General features: G+C 58.8%; 1 protein-coding gene across 2 annotated transcripts in view; it reads left to right on the plus strand.

The window, feature by feature from the left end:
• Positions 1-11,874, plus strand: part of SLX9 (SLX9 ribosome biogenesis factor) — a 29,029-nt gene extending 17,155 nt beyond the window's left edge. The window contains exons 4-6 of one of the 2 annotated variants that reach the window (XM_057505357.1): positions 5,443-5,593; positions 9,498-9,563; positions 9,864-9,981. In XM_057505357.1, coding sequence (XP_057361340.1) covers positions 5,443-5,593; positions 9,498-9,563; positions 9,864-9,966 — 320 coding nt within the window. In that variant the 3' untranslated portion in view covers positions 9,967-9,981. Of the gene's footprint in view, positions 1-5,442; positions 5,594-9,497; positions 9,564-9,863; positions 9,982-10,823 lie in introns of those variants that run through there. The other variant, XM_036912080.2, reaches the window with a different exon arrangement.
• Positions 11,875-12,381: the final 507 nt, after the last annotated feature.

Raw genomic sequence — 12,381 nt, forward strand, 5'->3', positions numbered from 1 at the left:
CTAATGAACATTTTCTGTGCTTAACTTACTGCCTGTTTGAGCATCGTCTACAGTTGAGTGTCTGTTTCGAGGGGCCCTTTGCCTTTTTATTATTGAGCTTCAAGAATTTTTATTTCCTGGAGACCAGTCCTTGGTCAGGTGTTTGTTTTGCAAATAATTTTCTTTCAGACTGACCTGCCTATTCATTTTCTTAACAATTTTTAGTTTTGGATGCAAAGAAGTTTAATTTAGAGGAATCTAATTTTTTTTTCCTATATGGTTAATGTGTGTGTCTTGTTTAAGAAAACTTTGCTGAATTTGAGGTCATACAGATTTTGTCCTATTCTAAAATCTTTGAACTTTCGGCTTTTATCTTCAGGTTCTGATCCATCTTGAATTAATGGTTGTCTGTGGTGTGAGGTGGTGGCTAAGGTTCTCTTTTTCTCTTCTATGTGGATATTCAGTTGTGCTAGCGCTACGTGTTATAAAGACCTGTGTTTCCTTGTTTGGTTGTTTTGGAGTCTTTGTGAAAAATCAGATGGCTTCTAAGTGAGGTCCTGTTTTGGGGTACACCTCTGTTGACCCCTTTCTCGTGCCTTCTCAAGTACAGGCTGTGGTGTTAGCACAAGTCTGAGTCAGACCATGGAGTCCTCTGTTCCAGCTCTGCAGTTCTAAGATGGCTTTGCTATTGCAGATCCTTGGCATTTCTGTATAGATTTTATCATAGGCTTGTCGCTTTTTTAAAGACCACCAGACCCCTCCCCCCCAAAAAAAGCCTGGTAGGAGAATGACTAAAGTTGCTTTGAGTCTGTAGATCATTCTGGGGAGTTGCCATTTTAACAATGCCGAGTCTTTGAATCTGTGAACATGGTATGTGTGTCTCCATTTCTTCTGGTTTTAATTTCTATTATTATCAGTGTGTAGTTTGTAGAGGAGAGGGCTCACATGGGTCTTTTTTGATAAGTTTATTGCTGTTTTATAGTTTTTGAAGCTATTGTAGGTAGAATTCTCAAAAGCTTCATTTTCTACTTTTCTGCTAGTGTGTAAAAATATTTTCTTTGTTTTAATCTTGTAACCCCTGACCTTGATGAAATCATGTATTAGTTCTGGTAGCTACTCTGTACATTCCTTAGAATTTTCTACATAAGTAGTAATGCTTCTTAAAATAGAGACAGTTTTACATCTTCCTTTCCAAACTTTATGTTTTCATGTCTTCTTACTGCAGTGGCTTGAACCTTTGGTGCAGAATTTCTCACAGTCTTGAGGGGCTAGGGGTCTGGGCCATGGTCAGCATCCTGTGAGCCTGCCTTGTTCAGGGTGAGTGACCAGGCCATAGTGGTGCACAGCGAGGTGCCCTCATGCGTTCTGTTTTAGGCCCTATTTGTAAGGAATTTCCCTTCAGCTTTTTATGGACTAGCAAATGTGGGCAGGGAGGAAGGAGGGAATGACAAGAAGACTTCCCTTGCCTCCCTTCAGGGAGCTTGTGCCAACCCACCTGGGTGCCACAGGGAACTGGGCTTCCCATAGCCAGTGAGGTTGTTTTAGGAGGCCTAATTTGCATATGAAATGCTTTTTCTTGATTGTACCTCAAGCTAGTTTTGAATTAAACCACTTAGGATGTAGGGGCATCAGTCTCTGGGAATCTCTCATAGCTGAACCTTGCAGGAGAGTGGCTGGGGTGGGACGAGGCCTTGTGCACCCCCAGCCAGGCCACCCTGAAAATGCTCCCCCACCGTCATTGCTTCTGCACTGCTGCTCCAGACCACAGAGTAGGTGGAAGGGACCTTTCCTTGTCCCCTTTGCTCAGGAGTGGGCTGGCCTTGAAAGTCTGCTTTTGAGGGGACAGATGGTAGCGTGCAAGTCATTCTGGACTGGCACTCTCAGAACAGTTTGCCAGGTGAGGAGCTGATGAACGGGTCTGTCTGTGCACAGGGTGCCCACCTGTGGGGGAAGCCAACCAGGTGTGGTGAGCCCCAGCCTACCTGGCCTGGGGGGTGGGGAAGCAGGCAGGACAAGGGCGTGGCAGGGCCTGCCCCTCAGGACCGCCGGGAGGGTGGGGCCAGGGCAGTGGCCGTGCCTCCCCTCTGCCTTCCTCCATACCTGTGCTGCGGAAGTGGGCTCTGTGGCCTGGGGCGGGGAGGGGCCGTGGAGAGGTCTGCGAGACTGTCTGCCTTGCTGAGAGCTGCCAGCCTGCAGCCCTGTGCCAGGAAAAGGTGGGCCCCTCCCTCCATTTCTAAAATTAATTATGTGGGTTCCCCTAGAAATCGCAGGACAGACAGGCAAGGTGAGCCCCAGACCATTCAGTTCAGAGTCCAGTGAGGGGTCTGCAGGCACATAACCAAGGCCTCTTCAATTCCCTATTGTTTCCATCTTTGGTGCCACCTCCTTGGCCAGAATGAAAGGACACCCAAATCTGAGGGCAAGTAAGATTTTAATTGCACTCTGGTAGACAGTATAAAGGAGTTTAAGTAGCAAGTTAAGGCAAAGTTGAGGGCTTGTTCTATACCAGCCAGGCCCCCGTTTTCTGGCCAGGATTTACTGCTGGTTGGCTGTAGGCTTACACTCAGAGACTTGCTTTTGTGCTGGCGTGTGTGCTGGGGTTTGGAGCAGTAGAAACACATTGTGTGTGTGTCCCCTCCCTGTGTGTGAGATGAAGCCTTGCCCATTGGGGCTGGTGGGTTCACACCCCTGCCCCTTGTGCACATGTTGCTGCTGCCCCAGGGCCTTTGTCCCTGCCAGTCCTCCTGCTGCAGAGCCCTCCCCATGGCCACCCCGTCTGCTCCTCGGCTTCATGCACGCACTTCCCTGGTGCGTGAAGTGCTGCTAAGGTCCCGGCCACCTGCCTGATGTGGGGTGGCCTGGGGAGTCCAGCTGCCTGGGTCACCCTGTCCTCCAGCTCTGGGCGGCCCCCAGACCCATCACTGGACTCTGAACTGGATGGTCTGGGGCTCGCCTTATCTGTCTTTCCTGTGATTTCTAGGGGAACCCACATAATTAATTTTAGGAAATGGAGGGATGGGCCCACCTTTCCCCAAAAGGACGACCCCTCCCCATGACACCACTGATTTTCAGTTGTTTTGCAGTTTGCTTTACTGTCCAGTAGGCCTGCTCTCCTGTTGCTTGTTCCTTTTCAAAATTGTTTTAGCTATTTTTACACATTTAGTCTTCTTAAAAAAAATCAGATTTAGAGTTAGTTTCACAGATTCTGGTAAAAATCCTGTTGAAGGTTGACGTGGTATTGGATTTGTGGACTGGTTGGAGTGGAAGAGCTTCTCCCACGTGCTGGTGTGCAGCCCAGGGCCCCGCAGTCCCGCCCCGTCCCTTGCTGGGTACTGAGCCAGCCGCGGGGATTGGCTTGGGTCTCCGTCAGCCTCTTGTTCTGCTTTGTGTTTGAGTGTCAAATGTTCTACCACAAAATGTAACCCTTCTGGTGGTAATCTGTCCACGTCAGGGCATCCCTCCCTCCTTTCTGGTCGTGGTCTCTGTGACTCTCATTGAGCACATGGGCGCCTCCAGCTCCCTTTAGGCACTCCTGGTGGCGACTGTGGCTTCTCGCTCCTAGGCAGACACTGCTGGGGGCCGCCTGGCAGATGTATCCGTGTCCAGCTGCCTTTGCGTGCCTTGGATACACCCGAGCCTGACCGCATGCACTGTTGATCTAAAATGCTCAGCTCTGACCACTGACCCCTGTGTAGCTGTTTGCACCTGTCTTCCCAGGAGCCACCGGCCTCCGCTTTGCCTGCCTTGGTCCCGTGCAGCCTGGTGCTGGGTCCGCCAGCCGGGGAAGCTCCTGTGATGTTGGAGTCCCCCTGCCCCCAGCCATCTCAGCCCACCTAGGGGGTTGAGCTCTGAGCAGGAGGCCCCCAGCTTCATGAGGAGCTCAATCGTTTACCCTCTTCCTGGCAGGATGAAAAGCATCAAAGGGCCCCTCACAGACCCTGATGACGCAGGACATGGGGCTGCTGTGGGGCTCTGTGCACAAGGACCGTGGAGGAGAGGCTCCTGGGGACCCTCCGGGGCTCTCCTGATCAGGGATGTGGTCAGGGCAGATGGGCCTTAAGGCTCTTGCAACTGAGGGGCATCGGGGCGGGCAGCACTGCCCAGGGCCAGGAGGAGAGGCCCTGCCTCTTGCCTTGAGAGCCTGCCGGGGCTCCTCACTGGGAGACGAGCAGTTTCAGTTTCTGGAAAGGGTTCTTTTGAGAACACCTGTTGGTGCCACCACCTACCACTGGCTTTCCACACACGCTTCTTGGGCCTCAGTGCTGTGCACACACTCTCTTGGTATCAGCTGGCGGGCTGTCCTGTCCATCCAGGCCTGCAGTCCTCCTGGCCTGCTCTGTGCCTGCCGGGCCTCACTGCCCTTCTGGATGCCCCAAGGGGCGATGGCTGGGCACACCGCTGAAGGACCTGGTTTTAGAGCACCAGCTCTGGGAGGGAGAGTCCATAGGGGTCACTTGTGGGCCAGGCTGACGCCGCTCTGGCAACACATGGCCTTCCAGAAGGGGCTGGGCTGTGAGTCGTCTGCCTTTGTGGAGAAAGTGACTTGTAACCTTTTGAGATGCGATTCAGCTGTGACCTGTTACTCACAGCAGGTGAGGAGGGCTTGGAAGCTCAGGTCTGGCCATCCTAAACCCATCACAGCCCTTGCCTCCAAACTCTTAATGAAAGGTCAAATGCGGAACTATTCAGTGCCTCTGTAGTTTAAATCAGCCTGCGGCCACGCCTTTCACTGTGTTGAAACCCTGGCTGCCAGCTGTCTCCTGGGGCAAGACCTGCTCACAGGCTAGTGAACCTCACTTCCCACTAGGCCCACAGTAGAAATGATGTGTTTGGGCCTGTGTTTATTAGCAACTTTGAAATAAACATATTCCTTAGTGAAAACCACTTTCACGGCCCTGCCTGAACCCCTTCTCCAGTGCAGGCGCCCGGCAGCCTCACTCCCTGGGTCTTCCTCACCTGCACTGCGCCCAGCTGCCTGGGCTGACCCCTCCCAGGGTGGTCGCAGGCCCCTCCTGTGGCTGCCTGTCCCCTGTGCGGGACCTCTGCGGCACCCTCCCCTCTCGCTTTGGGCTGGCCGCCCCTCCAGGTCACTGTCTGGATGCAGCCTCCCCCTGGGGACCAGCTGTCTCCCTCCTGCACACACCCAGGAGAGAGTGACGCCCCCCTGGGGACCTGCTGCTCCCTCTCCCTCTGCCGAACCCCACCAACGCCTCTTCCAGGCGAAAGGCTCACCTGCAACCTCAGGCCCTCGGTCTGTAATGGGAAAGTGTCCTCTGAGATAGAGGGAGATGGCTCGGGCGGCAGCCTGTGGATGCAGGGAAGGTGGGGGTGCCTGCAGGCAAGAGGGCGGGCTGCCCCGGGGCCCAGGAGTCGGACTGTCAGGCTGCCTCCTTGTTTGCCGCCATGCTCCTTTATGCAGCCCTTGGTCTGGCTTCTCGCTAACCCCTTGTCCCTCTTCCTCAGAAATTGAAGCCATAAAACTGGCCGAGCAGAAGCGCAAGGCAGAACGGAGGCGGAGGGCCACGGTGGTGGTGGGGGACCTGCAGCCCCTGAGGGATGCCCTCCCTGAGCTGCCAGAGCCCCAGGCTGGCGGCCAGCAGCCGCACACCCGAGGGTGAGTGTCCATCCAAAGCTGCTCAGGGGTGCCAGGCTGCCAGGGGCAGAAGCTGCAGCCGTGACCCTGCGTAGGGCAGGGCAGCAGCTGCCAGGGGTGGGGGGCATGGGGTGTCTGCCCTGCTGGTGCCCCAGAGATCTGTCCTCGGGGACTGAACTGCCAGGTGAGCAGGCGGCCCTCCCTTGCTTGAGGTTGGGGCCCTGGGGCCTCTGCTGGCCGACAACCTGAACACTGTGGCGGGCACACTGGGACATGCCTCAGCCCTGTGCGGGGAGCACCTGAGCCTGGAGGCAGCTGCTGCCTGGCACTGCTCCTTGGATGTTCTGGGCCCTGCTCTCACCCTGGGGGCAGCCTGCCATATTGCTGCCACGGGGGCCTCTCTCCAAAACCAGAGCATTCTTTCAGGGTGCTTTCTGCCTCCCAGGACATGTGGGCTGTACAGAAGCGCGTCCCTCCTGTTCCCAGGCTGCTCTTTTTAGAAAAGGAGAAGGCCTTGGGCTTGGCCCTGCAGGGAGGCTCCTGGCACAGGTGTGCAGCTTGGATCGCTCTGTTCTGGTTGGCAGGGGCTCTGGGCTCGGGCTGGCCTCGCTCAGAACTTGTAGGAGTCAGAAGGGCTTTCTGTTCTGTCACGGCACTCTACCTGCATCTTTTACTGTGCTCTCTCTAATTTTGTCTTTTTCAAAAAATATTCTATTGCTCCTACTGACTTTCCCTCTAAGCAGAAAGCAGCCTTTCACTGGCCTGAGGGATGGGCCAGCTCAGGCCACTCAGCTGCCGCGGCCCCAGACAGGCTCCCTGGGGGGGGAAGCAGCCAGGACTTTCAGTCCAGAGAGGAGTGGCCACTGGCGTTGGGACTTGGAGACAGAACCAGAGCCTGGGATGCAAATTCCATCCTGGGTCTTGAACAAAAATGTGACCCAGGTCAAGAATCCTTTCCCTGCTTTTAGTTTTCTCATCTGAAAAATGCTCCTGGGGCCCCCAGAGGAGAGAGAACTGCATATACACCCTGTCAGCAGCTCCAGGAGGAGTGTGTGCGGGCCCTGGGGCCGCCCGGTGCTGAGCTGAGCATGCCGGGGAGGCCATGGGTATCTCTGGGTGCAGGAGCGCTCCCGGCTGGCCTCCCAGCCACTGGGCCTTCTATTGGCTGGGATCACTCTCCCCACTCCAGTTGCTTGGCACTAGGGGACTGTTGGTTTGAATAAACGTTATTTTAGAACAGTCACAGGTTTACAGAGGGATGACGGTCCCGAGAGGCCCACACACTTCACACATCATGACATCCTACGCAAGTGTGGCACTTCAGCACAGCTCAGGGACTGGTGCTGACATGGCCATTCAGCCCGTCTCCCAGCTTTCCCCGACGCCCTCTTTCTGTCCCGGACCCCATCCCGACACCGTGTGTTTGGCTGTCATGCCCGTCAGGCCTCCTCTGATTTCCCTCGGCTTTGATGACCCTGATGGCACTGAGGGGCGCCGGGCAGGCATCTGCAGGCTGTCCCCAGCTGGCACGGCCTGGGGACTTCTCATGACTGGACTGGGTCACGGTGCTGGGAGAAGACCATAGAGGGGGCTGTCCCTCTGCCCGGTGCCAGCGCGTGCCCAGCCTGGCCTCGCCTGGGCATCAGCCGTGCCGCCTAGCGGGGCTTTTCCAGCCTGGTCCCCATCTGTCCTCGGGGAAGGGAGCCCTCCTTGCCCACACCTGAGGGGTGCCCCCCTCCCTGGGGACGAGGCAGCCACACAGCGGCCTGGAGCTCCCCTGCAGAGGCTCCTTCTTGTCCCTGCTTGCGTCCCAGCCACTGATGTCTGTGTGGGCTCATGGGGGCCTCCTTGTGCTTTGGGCTCCACTCCAGCCACCATTCTGCTCCGGCCTCGGGGAGCTGCTTCCAGGGGGCCGTGTCCCTCTGACAGCCCATCCGTGGTGGGCAGTGCCGTGTTTCTGAGCCCTTCCTTCCTTCTGGCTATGCCAGGTGCTGTGGCCCATCCTGGGCACTCCCTGGTGGCCCTGGCCCCTCATGGGAGGGTGGGTGCTGCACCTGTGCTCAGTGTGCTGACTGTGGACTGGGAGCCCTCAGCCAATGTGTGCACACTGACCAGGGTGTGCTCCTGCCATGGTTATAAGACCATCCTCACCTGTGTTGAGGTGGCAAGTGTGCGGGTCCCCAAGGCCACTGTTAGGTCTGCTAATTTTCTAGAAGGACACACGGAGCTCACAGAAGGTTTTACATCCCTCATTGGGTTGTCATGGCGGAAGGGTACAGGTTAAGGTCAGCCAAGGGACAAGACCCCAGGGTCCCTATGCAGGGTTCTGGCCACGCCTCCCCACGGAGGCAGGACAGTGGGGTTCCCGATGGCCACGTGCGGACCATGCAGGAGTATTGCCAGCGGGGTGCACTCGCACAGTTTTCTGCCCCCTCTCCGCATTGTGGATGGCAGGAGGGCTAGCCTCAGGCTCTGTCACCAGGGTGTGTGGATTTTGGTCTCTTTACACCACTTCCGTGCCCTGTTGAGCCTCCAGGCCATCTTTCCCCAACTGGCCTCATTTCACCAGGCCGGGGTCCCTTTGTCTTGCAGCTCGCAGAGCAGGCTCAGCCCCTGAATGCTCGTGACATGCGGTGTTTGGCTCATCCATGCCTTTGCCTGGACAGGATTTCTTGTAGCCAGGGAGAAGTGCCATTCAGGCAGGTCCCAGCAAGGGGTGACTTCAGGCAGGGGGACAGATGGCGCAGCTGACCCGAATCTGTTGCCGCCCCCCAGGCCTGGCCTGGAGTTGGGTTGGCTGGGATGTGTGTGGACAGCCTTGTGGCCCTGGACAGTCAGACCCCAGTTGCCCTCTCAGACATCCCAACCCAGGCCCTGGGCCCCTCCTAGTCCATTCCAAATCTCAGGCTCCCTCAGGGTGAGCTGCACAGCACAGACCCCACAGCATGGCTGCCCGGAGACAGCGAGTAACAAGGGTGCGGCCAGCGGGCTGTGCTTGTCTGGAAGAGGTTGGAGTCCTGAGGTCTGTGTGCATGCACGTCCCAGTGACAGCTGTATTCCGCCTGATGAACGAGGCAGGCGCCGCATGCTGCTGGCTACTGGGTCACTGCTACTGGCACTCCGTGTTGCCTGGTGGCCTTGGAGTGGACACTTGGAGCACACCTGGGCCGGTAGCTAGGGCTGAGGGCACTACGTACTGGCGCAGCCTCCCAGATCTCACAGACTGCCTGCAGCTGGCTGGGGCTCATGACAGTCCCTGCATGCTCAGGGGTCTCCTGGATGTGGCCTTGGGACACTCAGCTGTCAGTGGAGGGGCTGTGGAGGCCTCTGCCCATTTGCCTTTGTATAGACTGGACAGGGATCCAAGCCCCAGCCCCCTGACCTCCCAGCATGCGGCCGCCCCCTGGGGGCACTGGCCAGAGGGAAGCAGTTCTTCAAGGGACCTGCTCGGGGTGCACACAGGGAGAGGGGTCAACCATGGGAGAGGCAGCACAGCCATATCCTGAGGCCGAGGCTGACCTGGGAGAGGCCGCAGATGGGGTGTCAGAGACGGGAGCCTGCATGGGACAGAAGGACTGAGCTGAGAGCAGAAGCCCAGGCCAGTCAGTGGGGAGGGGTAAGTGGGTCTTCAGAAATGCCGTTCATTCATCTCTGACTGAGGCGTGTGTGAGGGACGAGCTCCCCACTGAGGCTCAGCTTGGGTGCATGCCCTGTGCTCGGTGGCCTTCCTGCCCTGCCCTCCTGTCGGGGTCATGCTCCCACCACATGGGGCCTGTGAGGCCATGTGTGCTCCCACCCACAGTGGGGAGCACGCTGTCCCAAGTGACCCAGGAGCCCTCTGGGGTTGGTGACCTCTGGGTTCAGTGCAGTTGGCAGAGGTGCAGGGCAGGTGGCCGCACTGACTCAGCGTCTGTGTGTCCGGCAGGGCAAGCAGCAGGCCCCGGCCAGCCGAGTGGAGCCGCATGAGCGCAGCCCAGAGGCTCCAGCTTCTGTGAGTATAGTCTGCCGCCATCCGTCCACCCCACCCCCAGGACTGTCAGGCGCCTGGCAAAGTCCCCAAACCCCAGGCCCTTCAGGCGCCGGGGCAGTGTGGGGCATCACTGGCAGCCCCCTTTTGTTGGCATGAGGAGCCTGCTTGCAGCAGGGCCACACAGCCCCTTCCCCACCCCCCTGGGGAGGCGAGGGGCAGGTGCTGCCAAATGAGGGCTGATGCCACCTCTTGGGACCCAGGTCCTTCTTGGGGGCTGGTGTGGGCCCCCCTTGCCCAATGGAGTTGTCTCCCCATCAGCAGCCAAGAAAGCTGGGCCCACTGTGCTGTGACCTTGGCTGGGGTCATGCAAGCAGGAGCAGAGCACGAGCTCTGCTCCCACCCCACTCACCCACCCCGAGGGTAGGCTGTCCCTGCCCATCTCCCTTCTTGACAGGGTGCCCTGTAGGCCTGGAGCTGCTGTGCTGGTTTCTGACCAATCCCCTTAGTGTCTGGGGCAGAGGTGTTATTCCCCGGGGGCACCCAGCCGAGGCGCGGGTGGCCATGGCCAGTTGCAGGGCCTATGGAGTGCAGGCCGACCCCCGTGCTTCTGAGAGGCAGGGTGACCCCCTCCACTGGCTGGGAACGGGCAGCCGCCCGGTGACCTTGGCTCGGGGCTCCTGCAGGAGGAGAGGGTCCGAGGATGTCTTCCTGCCTCCCCGTCAGGGCCCCCTGGTGAGTGGGCGGGCCTTAGGACACGTGGGGTGCAGCTTCCCGCCCGCCTGTTCTGCAGTACTGCGTCTGCGTCTGCAGAGTGTCTTCTCTGATGAGGCCGCCAGTCTGCCCGGCACGTGTGGGCTGCCGTCCCCCATGCTTCTCAGCCTCCTGCCTTTAGTAGCCCCCCGTCAAGGTTGTGGGCTGGCCCGAGGTGTGTGTGACCTTGAGGTGGCCCTGCTGCCCACTGTCCCCAGTCAGCCCTCAGACCCTCCTTGTCCCTCCTCCGCCTGACCCAGCAAGGCAGCCCCCTGCCCCGGATGGAGAAGGTCTGGGCAGAATTTCACAGAGCCCCTGCCTCTCTCAGCCCCATCCCTGTTCCAGCCCCCCCTTCCCCACGGGGACCCCTCAGGCCCTGCCACTTGATCCCATGGTAACCCCTGGCCTGTGCTGAGGGGCCTGTGTGTGGGCTGGCTGAGCTGAGGCAGGTCCTGGGGTTGCTGATGCTCGCTCTGGCCTCCCGTGGAGGGCGTGGGGCTTGCTGACCTGCTCTGACCTGGACTCTTTCAGCGAGGAAGAAAGGACCCGCTTTCAGGAGTTGCTGGCCAGCCCGGCCTACAGAGCCAGCCCCCTGCTGGCCATCGGGCAGCAGCTGGCCCAGCAGATGCGGCAGGACTGCCAGCTCTGACCAGCCCGGGTGTGCTGGGCTCGGCGGGCGTGTGCACGGAGGTGCCCAGAGAGTCCTGCTTTTCGCCATGTCACCTTGAGCCTGGCGGACTGCCCCCCCATGGTGCTCCTCCCCCCATTGGGAGGTGGGTGGGGACAATAAATCTGCATGAGCTCAGGCGTGGGTCATAGCCGCTTCCTTCTGTGTCTCGGCCGTCCCGTGGACTCCCAACCTGCCACTGCCCTTCCCAAGGCTGGCCAGCATGGGACACTGGCCCTGCTCCCCACAGCAGGATGGTGGCTAAGCGGGCTGTGAGGGCCCGGGACACCCTGCTACCAGGGGATGCCGCTCTGTTGGGTTCTGTGGCTGCTTGCTGCCTCGCCTGCTCCAAAGGGCCGGTGGAGGCCCGAGGCCTGCCTGCCTTCTCACCTGGGCCCCCTGCCCTGGCTCCCTGTGGCTTCCAGCCAGGTCCTCTCCCGCTGTCACCGTGTGGTGAGCAGGGCAGGACCCTGGGAGCAGCCGTGTTGTTAGAAGCCCTGGGGTCTCGTGATTGGATTGCAGAACTGACTTCAACCCTTGATCTGAGGATGTGGAACGTGGAGGGTACTTTCCCAGCCCCCGAGGCCTGGCCTGGGCTCTTCCCAGGAGAGGGAATCGGGGTTTGTGCCTGGCAGGGACTCAAAGCCTGCGTCCTACAGGGGAGAGGTGGGCATGTGCCTCCAAAGCCAAGGGCCCCCACAGCAGCTCTGGGCCCAGAAACAGGCTATGTGACAGGAGCAGTTTGAAGAGCAGTATTTGTGACACACCCACTTGTGCAATAAAGTAAGTGCTGGGAGAGAAGGCAGGGTGTGTGGGAGCGCTGCTGGCTGCCTGGGAGGTGGTGCGGGCCGCTCGGTCTTTGTCACACTTTTCTGTATTGTTTTGCCTAATAAATGTGACTGTGCCTTTATCACGCACCTGGCGTCCTGGTCCTCCAGCCACTGCAGTGTGACCCACCGGGAGCTGCTGTCACAGAGGGCAGTGCCCTGGAAGGCAGACCCAGGAGGTGTCAGGGTGGGGGGGCCTCAGGACTGGCCTATGTGGGGACTGTCACCCTCAGAGCAGAGAACCACATGGCCACTGCTCGGATGAGCTGTCGTTCGCCCGGGCCGTGGCGGGATTGCGAGCTTGGCGGCGGGGGGTGCAGATCTCTGCGTGGGGCTGAGGGGCCTCCTGGGCTGCACGGGGGTGCTCTGCATGGGTCCCAACCCAAGAGGAAGGGGAGTGGCTGTGGGAACGTCCCTACTTGTGTGGGCTCGTCTTTTCCACCTTAGCAGAGGGAGTGGGCAATCATTTTGTGGTACATGAGGTGATGAAGTTGAATAACTTTTAAACCCTGGAGCGCTCAGTTGGCGCTCCTGCTCTGAAAGGGAGGCAGGGCAGTGAGAGCCTCCCAGGGCTGGGTGGCTCCCCCACCCTGTG

This window comes from Manis pentadactyla, chromosome 1 (genome assembly GCF_030020395.1).
Source record: "Manis pentadactyla isolate mManPen7 chromosome 1, mManPen7.hap1, whole genome shotgun sequence".
NCBI lineage: Eukaryota > Metazoa > Chordata > Mammalia > Pholidota > Manidae > Manis > Manis pentadactyla.